Source organism: Manis javanica, chromosome 7 (assembly GCF_040802235.1).
Source record: "Manis javanica isolate MJ-LG chromosome 7, MJ_LKY, whole genome shotgun sequence".
In the NCBI taxonomy this organism is placed as follows: Eukaryota; Metazoa; Chordata; class Mammalia; order Pholidota; family Manidae; genus Manis; species Manis javanica.
In genome coordinates, this window is record NC_133162.1 from 42,692,979 (window position 1) to 42,707,839 (window position 14,861).

General features: G+C 37.1%; 1 protein-coding gene across 8 annotated transcripts in view; it reads left to right on the forward strand.

Annotated features, from left to right (window-relative positions):
- The window catches only part of CFAP70 (cilia and flagella associated protein 70), a 170,969-nt gene that overhangs the window by 137,367 nt on the left and 18,741 nt on the right, over positions 1-14,861 (forward strand). For all 8 annotated transcript variants that reach the window (XM_073240876.1, XM_073240875.1, XM_073240871.1 and 5 more), the window contains one exon: positions 343-444. In XM_073240876.1, the coding sequence (XP_073096977.1) occupies positions 343-444 (102 nt within the window). The remainder of the gene's footprint in view (positions 1-342; positions 445-14,861) is intronic.

The following is a 14,861-nucleotide window of genomic DNA, read 5'->3' on the forward strand; positions in this document are numbered from 1 at the left end:
CTTTGGCACCTGAAGCTCCATGGTTCATGGATGCCATGATGGAACTGTGATGAAGGGAAAGAGGAAGAGAGGTATATAAGTTGAGAGCCTAGCAGACAGGACTCCAGATTCCCCTACCTGGCTTTTTAATCAGAGCAGTTCTTTTAACTGGTTCATATATTGGGCCACCACATAAGATTTTGTTTGAAGAAGGAGTTTTGTTACTACAAATAAAGTTGAAAACTACCGGAGTAGTTCATGTACATCAATGTTATTTGGACATTGTCTTTTCAGCTGCTGACTCCAGCTGGTTTAAATGAAAACTACTTTGATTTAACTCACATGTCTTCTTTTCCTGTCAAGTTGGAGGAGCTCACGGAGGCTGAGGATGCTCTCTCTGAAGCCAATGCATTGAACAACTACAATGCTGAAGTATGGGCATATCTGGCTCTTGTCTGCCTGAAAGTGAGTGTTTATTATCCTTATACAGTGTCCTTTAAGGGCAGAGGTGAGGGAAGAGTAAAGCAAAAGACAGCTGGGATGGCATTAATACATGATAGTTGAGGTTTGATGAGCTTCCAGTTTGGTCATGGTACTGATGATGGAGAGGCCAAATCATGGATGCTCACATACTCAGTTATGTTTATCTGGAAATGAGATTCTAAAAATAGGAGCAAGCCATCTGGGCTTGGTGGTTGTTGGTGAACAAGAGTCACGTGAGCTAGAGCTGACTGCCAGTGGGGACTTCTGGACTGGGTGGGCTTCCTGTGGCACTTTCTAGCTGCTCTGAAGGCCCCAGGACCATGCTAACCTCAGCCCAGTGTGTGCCCTGCCTCAAGATAAAGGAGGGTGTGGGGAGCAGAGCCTGGCCTAGGGTTGAGGTTAGGAATGTTGAATAGGAAGCCATGCAGGGATAGTGACTGACAGTGCAATGAGGGGGCAAATTGTACTTAGGGTGGTGAGAAATTCCCCTTCTGCCCTCTATGTTTCTCTGCCTGCCTGAACTCTCACACTTAGATCAAGCCTGGGACAATGGTATGTATTTCTTGTATAATCATTACAGTTGTGCTCTGGATCTCAAACAAATTCCTGGAGCCCTAAATACTATACCCTCTGAAATCCCCCTTTGTTAATCATACATGACCTATAAAAGCTATTTAAGAACCCAGTGATAAAAATAAAGGCAAAGTAGGCCAAAAATATTCAGACAAAAATGGATTACCAACAAAAGGACAAACAGAAATCTCTGATGGACTGAAGTGATTTTCCCAAAATATCCCACTATTTAAAAAATACACCTGATACTATGAAGCATCTTTGTAATTGTCTCTGACTTTTTTCTCTGAGACAAGAATTTGGGATAAACAGTTTAAGTATGTACTGGATACAAATTAGGAAATACATGTTACTTATATTTAAAATGTTTAGTTATACTTAATGTTTTTCATTAAAGTAGTTTTCATTTAAAAAATAAATAAATTTTAAAAATGGAAGTGATACTGTATCAGAATGTAGATAAGATCAAAGCCTGGCCTAGGGTTGAGGCAGAGCCAAGATGGCAGCGTGAGTAGAGCAGCAGAAATCTCCTCCCAAAACCATATATATTTTTGAAAATGCAACAAATACAACTCTTCCTAAAAGAGAGACCAGAAGACATGGGACAACAGCCAGACAACATCCACACCTGCGAGAATCCAGCACCTTGCGGAGTGGGTAAGATACAAGCCCCAGCCTGGTGGGACTCGAGCACCCCTCACCCCAGCTCCCAGCAGGAGGAGAGGAGTCAGAGCGGGGAGGGAGAGGGAGCCCAGGACTGCTAAATAGCCAGCCCTAGCCATCCGCACTGGAGCACAGACACACAGTGCATGAGTGAGGTGCTGGAAACTAGGGAAACAGGACAGTAAGACCTGTGAGCGGGTCCCCACAGCTGGTGCACCCAGGACAAAGAAAAGCGAGTGCTTTTTGAAAGTCTTAAAGGGACAGGGACCCTACAGCTGGATGGAAGTGTCCAGGACACTTAGCCCAGCAGCTGGGAATCCTGGGGAACTCCAGGCACCCTAACCCCCTGGGAAGCAGTACAGCTCAGAGACCCCTCATGGAGATAAACAGCCTCCCATTTCCCCTCCGATGGGGCTCTGCCATATCGGAGGAGCAGCCTGAGGCAGGCCATGCCCATAGCAACCAAGGAGCTTAACTCCACAGCAACCGCGGAGCTTAACTCCATAGTGGCTGGGCAAGAATAAGAAGCCGCATCTGCACACAGCTGCACAGCACAAGCCACTAGAGGTCGCTGTTCTCCCAGGAGAGGAAGGCCACAAACCAGCAAGAAGGGACGTTCTCCCAGCAGTCACACATGCCAGCTCTGCAAACTATCTCTATCGCCATGAAGAGGCAGAAGAATTTGATACAGACCAAAATCAGAGTCAACCCCTGAGAAGGAGATAGACCTAAACAGTCTTCCTGAAAAAGAATTCAAAATAAAGGTCATAACCATGCTGATGAAGCTGCAGAGAAATATACAAGAGCTAAGGGATGACGTCTGGAGGGAGATTTCAGAAATGAAACAATCTCAGGAAGGATTTATAGGCAGAATGGATAAGATGCAAGAGGCCATTGACAGAATAGAAACCAGAGAACAGGAATGCATAGAAGCTGATGCAGAGAGAGATAAAAGGATCTCCAGGAATGAAACAATATTAAGAGAATTGTGTGACCAATCCAAAAGGAACAATATCTGCATTATAGGGGTACCAGAAGAAGAAGAGAGAGAAAAAGGAATAGAAAGTGTCTTTGAAGAAATAATTGCTCAAAACTTCCCCAAACTGGGGGAGTAAATAATCGATCAGACCACGGTAGTACACAGAACTCCCAACAGAAGGGACCCAAGGAGGACAACACCAAGATACATAATAATTAAAATGGCAAAGATCAAGGACAAGGACAGAATTTTAAAGGCAGCTAGAGAGAGGAAAAAGGTCACTTACAAAGGAAAACCCATGAGGCTATCAACAGACTTCTCAACAGAAACCTTACAGGCCAGAAGAGAATGGCATGATATATTTAATGCAATGAAACAGAAGGGCCTTGAACCAAAAATACTATCTCCAGCACGATTGTCATTTAAATATGAAGGAGGGATTAAACAATTTCCAGACAAGCAAAAGTTGAGGGAATTTGGCTCCCACGACAGACTCCACAGAAATACAAAGAATTATTAAAGACTACTATGAAAACCTATATGCTAACAAGCTGGAAAACCTAGAAAAAATGGACAACTTCCTAGAAAAATACAACCTCCCAAGACTGACCAAGGAAGAAACACATAAGTTAAATCAATAATAAGCAAAGAAATTGAAATGGTAATCAAAAAACTACCCAAGAACAAAACCCCGGACAAGATGGATTTACCTCAGAATTTTATCAGACATACAGAGAAGACATAATACCCATTCTCCTTAAAGTTTTCCAAAAATTAGAAGAGAAGGGAATACTCAAAACTCATTCTATGAAGCCAACATCACCCTAATACCAAAACCAGGCAAAGACCACACCAAAAAAGAAAATTACAGACCAATATCCCTGATGAATGTAGATGCAAAAATACTTAATAAAATATTAGCAAACAGAATTCAACAGTATATCAAAAGGATCATACACCATGACCAAGTGGGATTCATCTCAGGGATGCAAGGATGGTACAACATTCGAAAACCCATCAACATCATCCACCACATCAACAAAAAGAAAGACAAAAACCACATGATCATCTCCATAGACAATGAAAAAGCATTCGACAAAATTCAACATCCACTCCTGATAAAAACTCTCAGCAAAATGGGTATAGAGGGCAAGTACCTCAACATAATAAAGGCCATATATGATAAACCATAGCTAACATCATACTGAACAGCAAGAAGCTGAAAGCTTTTCCTCTGAGATCCCCACTGTTATTTAACATAGTACTGGAGGTCCTAGCCACAGTAATTACACAAAACAAAGAAATACAAGGAATCCAGATTGGTAAAGAAGAAGTTAAACTGTCACTATTTGCAGATGACATGATATTGTACATAAAAACCCTAAAGACTCCACTCCAAAACTACTAGAATTGATATCGGAATACAGCAAAGTTGCAGGATACAAAATTAACACACAGAAATCTGTGGCTTTCCTATACACTAACAATGAACTAATAGAAAGAGAAATCAGGAAAACAATTCCACTCACAATAGCATCAAAAAGAATAAAATACCTAGGAATAAACCTAACCAAGGAAGTGAAAGACCTATACCCCAAAAACTACAAGACACTCTTACGAGAAATTAAAGAGGACACTAACAAATGGAAACTCATCCCATGTTCTTGGCTAGGAAGAATTAATATTGCCAAAATGGCCATCCTGCCTAAAGCAATATACAGATTCAATGCAATCCCTATCAAATTACCAACAACATTCTTCAATGAACTGGAACAAATAGTTCAAAAACTCATATGGAAATACCAAAGACCCCGAATTGCCAAAGCAATCCTGAGAAAGAAGAATAAAGTAGGGGGGGATCTCACTCCCCAACTTCAAGCTCTACAACAAAGCCACAGTAATCAAGACAATTTGGTACTGGCACAAGAACAGAGCCACAGACCAGTGGAACAGATTAGAGACTCCAGACATTAACCCAAACATATATGGTCAATTAATATATGATAAAGGAGCCATGGAGATACAATGGGGAAATGACAGTCTCTTCAACAGATGGTGCTGGCAAAACTGGACAGCTACATATAGGAGAATGAAACTGGATCACTGTCTAACCCCATACACAAAAGTAGATTCAAAATGGATCAAATACCTGAATGTAAGTCATGAAACCATAAAACTCTTAGAAAAAAATATAGGCAAAAATCTCTTGGACATAAACATTAGCAACTTCTTCATGAACATATCTTCTGGGCAAGAAAACAAAAGCAAAAATGAACAAGTGGGACTACATCAAGGTGAAAAGCTTCTGAACAGCAAAGGACACCATCAATAGAGCAAAAAGGTGCCCTATAATATGGGAGAATATATTCATAAATGGCAGATCCGATAAAGGCTTGACATCCAAAATATATAAAGAGCTCATGTACCTCAAGAAACAAAAAGCAAATAATCCAATTGAAAAATGGGCAGAGGAGCTGAACAGACTGTTCTCCAAGGAAGAAATTCAGATGGCCAACAGACATATGAAAAGATGCTCCACATCGCTAGTTATCAGAGAAATGCAAATTAAAACCACAGTGAGATATCACCTCACACCAGTAAGGATGGCTACCGTCCAAAAGACAAACAACAACAAATGTTGGTGAGGTTGTGGAGGAAGGGGAACCCTCCTACACTGCTGGTGGGAATGTAAATTAGTTCAACCATTGTGGAAAGCACTATGGAGGTTCCTCAAAATGCTCAAAATAGACTTACTGTTTGACCCAGGAATTCCACTTCTAGGAATTTACCCTAAGAATGCAGCAGCCCAGTTTGAAAAAGACAGACAGATGCACCCCTATGTTTATCACTGCACTATTTACAATAGCCAAGAAATGGAAGCAATCTAAGTGTCCATCAGTAGATGAATGGATAAAGAAGATGTGGTACATATACACAATGGAATATTATTCAGCCATAAGAGGAAAACAAATACTACAATTTACAACCACATGGATGGAGCTAGAGGTTATTATGCTCAGTGAAATAAGCCAAGTGGAGAAAGACAAATATGAAATTATTTCACTCATAGGTGGAGTATAAGAACAAAGAAAAACTGAAGGAACAAAACAGCAGCAGAATCACAGAACCCAAGAAGGGACTAACAGTTACCAAAGGGAAAGTGACTTTGGAGAATGGGAGGGTAGGGAGGGATAAGGGCAGGGAAGAAGAAAGGGGGTTTTATAATTAGCATGTATAATGTGGGGGGTGGGGGAAAGGGGAGGGCTGTGCAACACAGAGAAGACAAGTAGTGATTCTACAACATCTTACTAAGCTGATGGACAGTGACTGTAATGGGGTTTGTGGGGGGGACTTGGTGAAGGGGAGAGCCTAGTAAACATAATGTTCTTCATGTAATTGTAGATTAACAATAACAAAATAAAAAATAATAAAATAATAAAATTAAAAAATACTAAATAAAGAAAACTTTTGTCAAAAAAAAAAAAAGATCAAAGACTGACCAGTAAGCAAAATTCTCTATTAGACTTTCTGAATCTTTCCTTGTTCAACTTGAGGCTATTTATCCTTGATATAGATGGAAAATTAGATGGGAGGAATTGTGGGTATTGGTGATAGCCACTTTACCTATAGAAAATAACTCTCCTATAATTAAATGACTTGCTTAAATAACTTGTACATTAGCCTAAAATAAAATTGGGAATGAGAGTAGCCCTCAGTTTTTCATTGCCCAATATGATACCAAACTGACAGGGAATATTAGGAGTATAAGAGGAATGAGCAAAATAAAAATTACTGGATTTTCTCTTTGGAGTAAATATTCTGAATATCAATATGAGAAATACCTGAGTACTTATCCTAGTTCTGCCACAACCAGCTATGGTATCTTGGGCAAGTCACTTAAACTTTCTTGGGCCTCAGTTTTATCAACTGTAAACTAAAAGGGGTCAAAATGGAAGATGTTAATACAGTTCTCTCAGAAACATAAATAAAAGAGGAAAAATGTTAAGGATATGTAAAATTTAACTAAAACAATTAAGAAAGTTGAGCTCAAAAGCCAGTATGGTCTCTGCCTCTAACAGTTAGAGAGTACATATTCTTTTCACCAGTCAATAAGGTGAATTTTTTTAAAAGCAGAGTTTTTTCTGCCTGAGGGGTGATAGGGAACTGAGAGATATTCAAAGCACAAGGAAGAGTCAACATACAATTTCTGGCTTGAAGAAGGAGGGAGACCACATACCAAGGAATGCCGGTGTGCTCTAGAAGGAAGAGCACTCTGCTCACAGCCAGCAGGGAAATGGGGACCTCCATCCTGTGAGCACAAGGCACTGAATTCTGCCAACAATCTGAATGGACTTGGAAGTAGATTCCAGATAAGAACCCAGTCCACTAATACCTTGATTTTGGCCTTGTGAGACACTAAGCAGCCAGTTTGAGCTATGCCAGACTTCTGACCTGTGGAACTGTGAGATGATAAATGGATATTGTTTTAAAACACTGTTTGTGGTAATTTGTGACACAGTAATGGAAAATGAATACAGGCCTTACAATAGATTTTTTTCTAGTTTTATTGAGAAATAATTGACATATATCTCAATGGATTTTTATAATAATGGCTCCCATTTAGTTTTGCTTTCACGTCCATACCCTTTGCAATGTGATGTTGCTATGCCTCCCATCAAGAGATGGATTTTCCTTCTCATTTATTCACCCCCTGGAATCTGAGCTGCACTTGTGACTTTCTTTGACCAACAGAATATGATGGAAGTGACATTGTGTGAGTTCATAGAGGCTAGGCCTTAAGAGAACCTGCAGCTACTGCTCTTGCTTTCTTAAAACTCTGGGGCCACCATGCTGTGAAGAAGTCTGGTTTAGTCTGTAGGAGGCTCAAAGTGCAGTCGGAAGAGTAGACAGACAGCCTCACTATTTGAGTGATGCCATCTTGGACCCTTTAGCACTAGCCAGATTGTCAGATGATTACAGCTGCATGAGTGATCCCAGGAAAAACTAACAGAAAAACAGCTCAGACTGCACATGATAAATAATATGTTGTGTTTTAAGCCATTAAGTTTTGGAGTGGTTTGTTATACTTCAGTAGATAATAGAAAAGAGACTGAACAAAAAAAAAGCCATTATATAACAGAACTATGAAACACAATTAAAGCAATACAGAGAGGGTAATTTCTAGCCTTAGATACATATATTAAAAAAGAGGATTGAAAAACCAATGAAATAAGCATTTAAAACAATAAATTAGCAAAGAGAAAGCCAGGAAATTCGAAGAAAGGATAATAAAGACAATCAGGAGTATACACCTAAAGCTAATATAAGGTGTATGTCAATTATACCTCAATTAAAAAATATATATATATATATATATATTAATTTTTTTAAAAGACAATAAAGAGCACAAGTAAATGAAATTTAAAACAAGGATATAACAGAGGATTAACAAAACTATAAACTTCTTTTTTGGAGACTAGTAAATAAACAGACCTCTTGCATGACTGGTTAATAATTTTAAAAAAGAAAGAAGGCACAAATAATGAATATTAACAACAAACTAGAGATGGTACTGCAGAAAATTAAGTTCAACCCATTCATGATTTTTAAAAAAGCAAATGAACTTTTAAAAAAATTTGAAAATATATCTTCAAAACCTACACTATATGAAATTGTGAAAACTGAAACATTTCTTTTGAAGTCAGGACCAAGACAAGCATACCTACTGTCATCAGTTCTATTCAACTCTATACTGGAGGTTCCACCAAGGCAATAACACATATACACACATGAAAGAAATTAGAGAAAAAGGATTAGGAAGAAACTCAAGAAAACCTACAAACTGAATGAAGTAATATCTTTTAATTTTTAAAAATGATGTATATATATTAGCTGTTAAGCAAAGATTAACACAGAGAAGTAGATTTGGCAAGATTGATGGATAAAAGATTAATAGAAAAAATCAAAATCAAATATCATCAAGGACAACTAATTTAAAAGTCTGATTTAAAAAATTCCATTTAGATAAAGTTATAAAACTTTATTGAAGGACGTAAGATTTAAGAGATAGAAATACCATGTTCATGGACAGGAAGTTTCAATAACATAAAGATGAAAAATTTCACCAAATATCTAATTTTAATGCAATTCCAATAAAAATAACACCATAGTTTTTAAAGATTTTGACAAAATAGTATAAAATTTACTTGGCCAATAAAGGCCAAAAAATAGCTATAATAGTATGGAAGGAGAAATAAGGAGTGAGGGCTTTCCTACCAAATATCAAGTCTTATTATGATGCTCTAGTAATTAAAATTGAGTGGTATTAGTGTAGAAAAAGATAAATGGAACATAATTGGTGTACAGAAAGAGAGTCACATATGTACATGGAAACAGGTTTTGACTTGATGGTATTTAAAAATAATTGGGGTTTTCTAAGAAGTTAGCCCTAAACTATTGCCCCAACAACTCAAAATTACAAATGCACAGTTATTGATTACAGCATTGTTGCATTTTTTAAAATATTGGAAACAACATAGGAGAATGTTTGAATTCATTGTGGTATATTCACATAATGGAGTGCTATGCAGCTGGAAAAAAAGAAAATCTCTATGAAATGATGTAGAATGATTTCCAAGATATATTGTTCAGTGAAAAAAACTAAAGTACAACATTTTCCCTAGTATACCATCTTTTGTATAAGAAGAAAAAAGAAAAAAATTATACACAGATTTGCTCATGTATACAAAAAAATGCACCTGAAGAAAAAAACAAATTAATGATAGTGGGTCATATAGGACTTGGGCAGGTATAGAGTATAAGGAAGGGAAGGAATAGGGGGTGACACTCTGTGACTGTACCTTTTTAAACAGATCTAACTTAGGAATCATGTTCATGGTTCATATATTTAAAAAGAAACAAAATTAACAAGAAATGGGGGAGATCATATAATTTATATCAGAAACAAACAAATAACCCAAAGCTATTTCCAATGAATATAGCATAACAACACTGAAGGTAGGGAAAAAAGAACTATTTAAGATACTTGTGTAAAATTATTTGAAATACATCTCACCAGACTAAAGAGAAAAAAACCTGTATACAAATAATGCACTCTACAAATAATATGCTCTAGTTAGTGGGCTTCTTTTTCACAGAATTATGAGTTGGCAGCTCTGAGGTTACTAAGTATTCTATGATTTACCAAATAAGTAACCATACTGTGGATAATGGGAGCCAAGTTTCTCACTGTCAGAGGATTGCAAATATGGAAATGGAGAAGATAGATGACCTTGTGTGGATTAGAATCAGAGATATTGATATGAGCTCATGATTTGATAAATAGATTGTATACATATTGTATAAAGTGCGTGTGGCGAGGGGAGTGCTTAAATACACCTAGTGCTCAGGTCTTTCTTTCTAGATCCATTAAAAGGAACGAGGGCATTTGTCCAATTTACAAAATAAAAGAACCAGAGGCTCCTTAGAAAATGGCTAGTTGTAGGACTTGGATGGGGAAAGTACAAGATGAGTCTGGACTATCCTGTTGAATAAAAATAAAAAGTGCTCAAAGAAAGATTGAGATATATCAAAAACATTTAGGGAAAAGAGAAAAGACAAAAGGATTTTGCTTAAGGGGGGCCTCTCACTGGCCCTATCTGGGACAGTTTGAGCATCAAAATAACTATAGTAAGGGATTACAAATTCTACTCTAAGTCCACATTGATATAGCTAAACAAATAAATAAATGGTAGATAAAAAAAGTTTATAGTAGAAGGCCAATTATTAAATCCAAAGAATTATGGAATTAGAAAATCACAATTTGGAATCCACCATAATAATAATTAATTCAGAAAACAGTCATGAATGTATGCTGAAACTATACAGGAATGTTTAAGGAGTAAGATATTTACATAGTCTCAAAGTATTTCCCAACAAGATATGCATTAACTAGAAAGGGAAACATAGTAATGTTATAGTAAAAAACTGGCAGATAACAAGCTAAACAAATGATCAAAGTTACCATCACCACTATTGGGATAAATAGCATGTGTCTCCTGATAGTATGCACTGAGGAGAACACAAAATCATTTTTATAGTATTCCTGCCAGAAGTTCATAACCTGATATAACCATGAACAAGCATCAGTCAAATACAAATTGAGGAATATTTTACAAAGTAACTGTCCTGTATGCTTCAGAAATGCCAGTGTCACAAAACACAGACTCAAGAAGTGTTCCACATTGAAAGAAACTTGAGACATGAATACTGAATGTAAGGCATGATCCTGTATTTCCTTTTGCTATAGAAGACATTACTGGAACATTTAGGAAAATCTGAATAAGGTCTATAGATTAGATAATAGTACTGTATTTATACTAATCTCCTGATTTGATAATTGTACTATGGTTATGTAAGAGAATGTCCTTGATTTTAGAAAACACATTGAAGTCTAAAATTGCATGTCTGTAATTTACTGTCAAATGGTTCAAGAAAAGTTAAAATGCATATTTATGTATATGTGTGTATATGTGTGTGTGTGTGTACAGACAGGAGAGAACTTTCTTGTAACTTTAAAAAAATCTGAAATTATATCAAAAAGATAATTCACTAAGGTAATGCAAATTAAAACCACACTACGCACCCACTAGAATGCAAAAAGACTTACAATGCCAAGTATTCATACTATTTTGCTGATGGGGTGCAAATTCGTACATCCACTTTGGAAACAGTTTGGCAGATTCTTAAAAAGTTAAATTTAGACTTACCTTATATCCCAGCAACTCCGCTTCTTGGTGTCTAGTCAAGGAAAGTGCAAACATGTCCACATAAGGATTTCTTTATTTTATTGCAGCATTTAATAGCCAAAGACTGGAAACATTCCAGTTACATATGTTAATACATAAACAAAATGTGATAATATTTATACAATAGAGTGCTACTCAGAAATAAAATAAAATTCTGATTCCTTCAACAATATGGATGACTCTCAAAAACATTATGCTAAATGAAAAAAAGCAAGGCCAAAAAATTAAATATTATATGATACCATTTATATGAAATTAGGAAAACTATAGAGATAAAAATAGATCAGTGGTTTCTTAGGGGCAAGGGAGGAAGTGGGGATTGACTTCAAATGGATATGAAGGAGATTTTTGGGAAAAATAGAAAGCTTCTAAAACTGTGTTGTGGTGATGGTTGCACATTTGAACCTTAAAATTAGTAAGTTTTATGGTATGTACATTATACCTCACTAAAGATATTGTTAAAAGACTATATAGGCCCTCCCCTGCCCAGCCACATCCACCAAATGAGGAACAAATGGACTATTCAATAAATACTGGTGGAGTTCCTTAATACACACACCCACACAAAATTCCAATTTCCAGCTGGTTTAAACACCCAAATCTTAAAGTTTAGACTGTTTAGAAGAAAATAGAATACCTCTATGCCTTAATGGATAGCAGGGTTTTTGTGATTGTAAGAGCACAAATGAAAAATAAAATATCAATAAATTTACAACTTTAAAATTGGAAACATGGATAACAAAAGACACTAAAACAGTGTTTAAGGATTTTATAATAGTTGCAGCATTTGTAACTTATAATAAGATTAGTATCCAGATTATATAAATAATGGCTCCTATAATAAGGAAAAAAACCGTACAATCTGACTGAAAAACTGACACAGGATAGGAATTGAAGTGGAAATTGTAAAAGTCAATAACTGGATGAAAGGACATTCTGCCTCACTAGCAACCATGCAAATGAAATTTAAAATATTGATGGGACAGAAATTCACATGCATCATGTTATTGAACACAGGTCCTTGGTCTTATTTTTTTACTTTTTATTATTTTTATTTTGGTATCATTGATGTGCAGTTACATGCCCAACATTATGGTAACTAGACTCCCACCATCATCAAGTCCCCCCCACATACCCCATTGCAGTCACTGTCCATCAGCATAGTACGATGCAACAGAGTCACTACTTGTCTTCTCTGTGTTATACAACCGTTCCCGTGACCCCCCTACATTATGTCTGCAAATCATTATGCCCCTTTTCACCCTTGTCCCTCCCTCCCTTCCCACCCATCCTCCCCAGTTGCTTTCCCTTTGGTAACTGTTAGTCCATTCTTGGGTTCTGTGAGTTTGCTGCTGTTTTGTTCCTTCAGTTTTACTTTGTTGTTATACTCCACAGATGAGTGAAATCATTTGATACTTGACTTTCTCCACCTGGCTTATTTCACTAATCATAATACCCTCTAACTCCATCTGTCTTGTTGCAAATGGTAGGATTTCTTTTCTTCTTATGGCTGAATAGTATTCCATTGTGTATATGTACCACATCTTCTTTATCCATTCATCTACCGATGGACACTTAGGTTGCTTCCATTTCTTGGCTATTGTAAATAGTGCTGCAATAGGGGTGCACCTGTCTTTTTTAAACTGGGCTGCTGCATTCTTAGGGTAAATTCCTAGAAGTGGAATTCCTGGGTCAAACAGTAAGTCTATTTTGAGCATTTTGAGGAACCTCCATAGTGCTTTCCACAATGGTTGAACTAATTTACATTCCCACCAGCAGTGTAGGAGGGTTCCCCTTTCTCCACATCCTCACTAACATTTGTTGTTGTTTGTCTTTTGGATGGTGGCAATCCTTACTGGTGTGAGGTGATATCTCATTGTGGTTTTAATTTGCATTTCTCTGATGACTAGCGATGTGGAGCATCTTTTCATATGTCTGTTGGCCATCCGAATTTCTTCTTTGGAGAACTGTCTGTTCAGATCCTCTGCCCATTTTTTAATTGGAGTATTTGTCTTTTGTTTGTTGAGGTGCATGAGCTCTTTATATATTTTGGATAACAGTCCTTTATAGGATCTGTCATTTATGAATATATTCTCCCATACTGTAGGATGCCTTTTTGTTCTATTGATGGTGTCCTTTGCTGTACAGAAGCTTTTCAGCTTGATATAGTCCCACTTGTTCATTTTTGCTTTTGTTTCCCTTGCCCGGGGAGATATGTTCATGAAGAAGTCACTCATGTTTATGTCCAAGAGATTTTTGCCTGTTTTTTTCTAAGAATTATATGGTTTCATGACTTACATTCAGGTCTTTAATCCATTTCGAGTTTACTTTTGTGTATGGGGTTAGACAATGATCCAGTTTCATTCTCTTACATGTAGCTGTCCAGTTTTGCCAACACCCTCTGTTGAAGAGGCTGTCATTTCCCCATTGTGTATCCATGGCTCCTTTATCATATATTAATTGACCATATATGTTTGCATTAATATCTGGCCTCTCTGTTTAGTTCCACTGGTCTGTGGTTCTGTTCTTGTGCCAGTACCAAATTGTCTTGATTACTGTGGCTTTGTAGTAGAGCTTGAAGTTGGAGAGCGAGATCCCTCCCCCGCCCCCCCCACCCCCCACTTTATTCTTCCTTCTCAGGATTGCTTTGGCTATTCGGGGTCTTTGGCGGTTCCATATGAATTTTTGAACTATTTGTTCCAGTTCGTTGAAGAATGTTGTTGGTAATTTGATAGGGATTGCATCAAATCTGTATATTGCTTTAGGCAGGATGGCCATTTTGACGATATTAATTCTTCCTAGCTGAGAGCATGGGATGAGTTTCCATTTGTTAGTGTCCTCTTTAATTTCTCTTAGGAGTGTCTTGTAGTTTTCAGCGTATAGATCTTTCATTTCCTTCATTAGGTTTATTCCTAGATATTGTATTATTTTTGATGCAATTGTGAATGGAATTATTTTCCTGATTTCTCTTACAGTTGGCTCATCATTAGTGTATAGGAAAGCAACAGATTTCTGTATACAAATTTTGTATCCTGCAACTTTGCTGTATTCAGATATTAGGTCTAATAGTTTTCGAGTGAAGTCTTTAGGGTTTTTTTCTGTACAATATCATGTCATTTGCAAATAGTAACAGTTTGACTTCTTCTTTACCAAACGGGATGCCTTGTATTTCTTTGTTTTGTCTGATTGCTGTCGCTAGGACCTCCAGTACTGTGTTGAATAACAGTAGGGAGAATGGGCATCGTTCCCGATCTTAGGTGAAAAGCTTTCAGTTTCTTGCTGTTTAGTATGATGTTGGCTGTGGGTTTGTCGTATATGGCTTTTATTATGTTGAGGTACTTGCCCTCTATACCCATTTTGTTGGGTTTTTATCATGA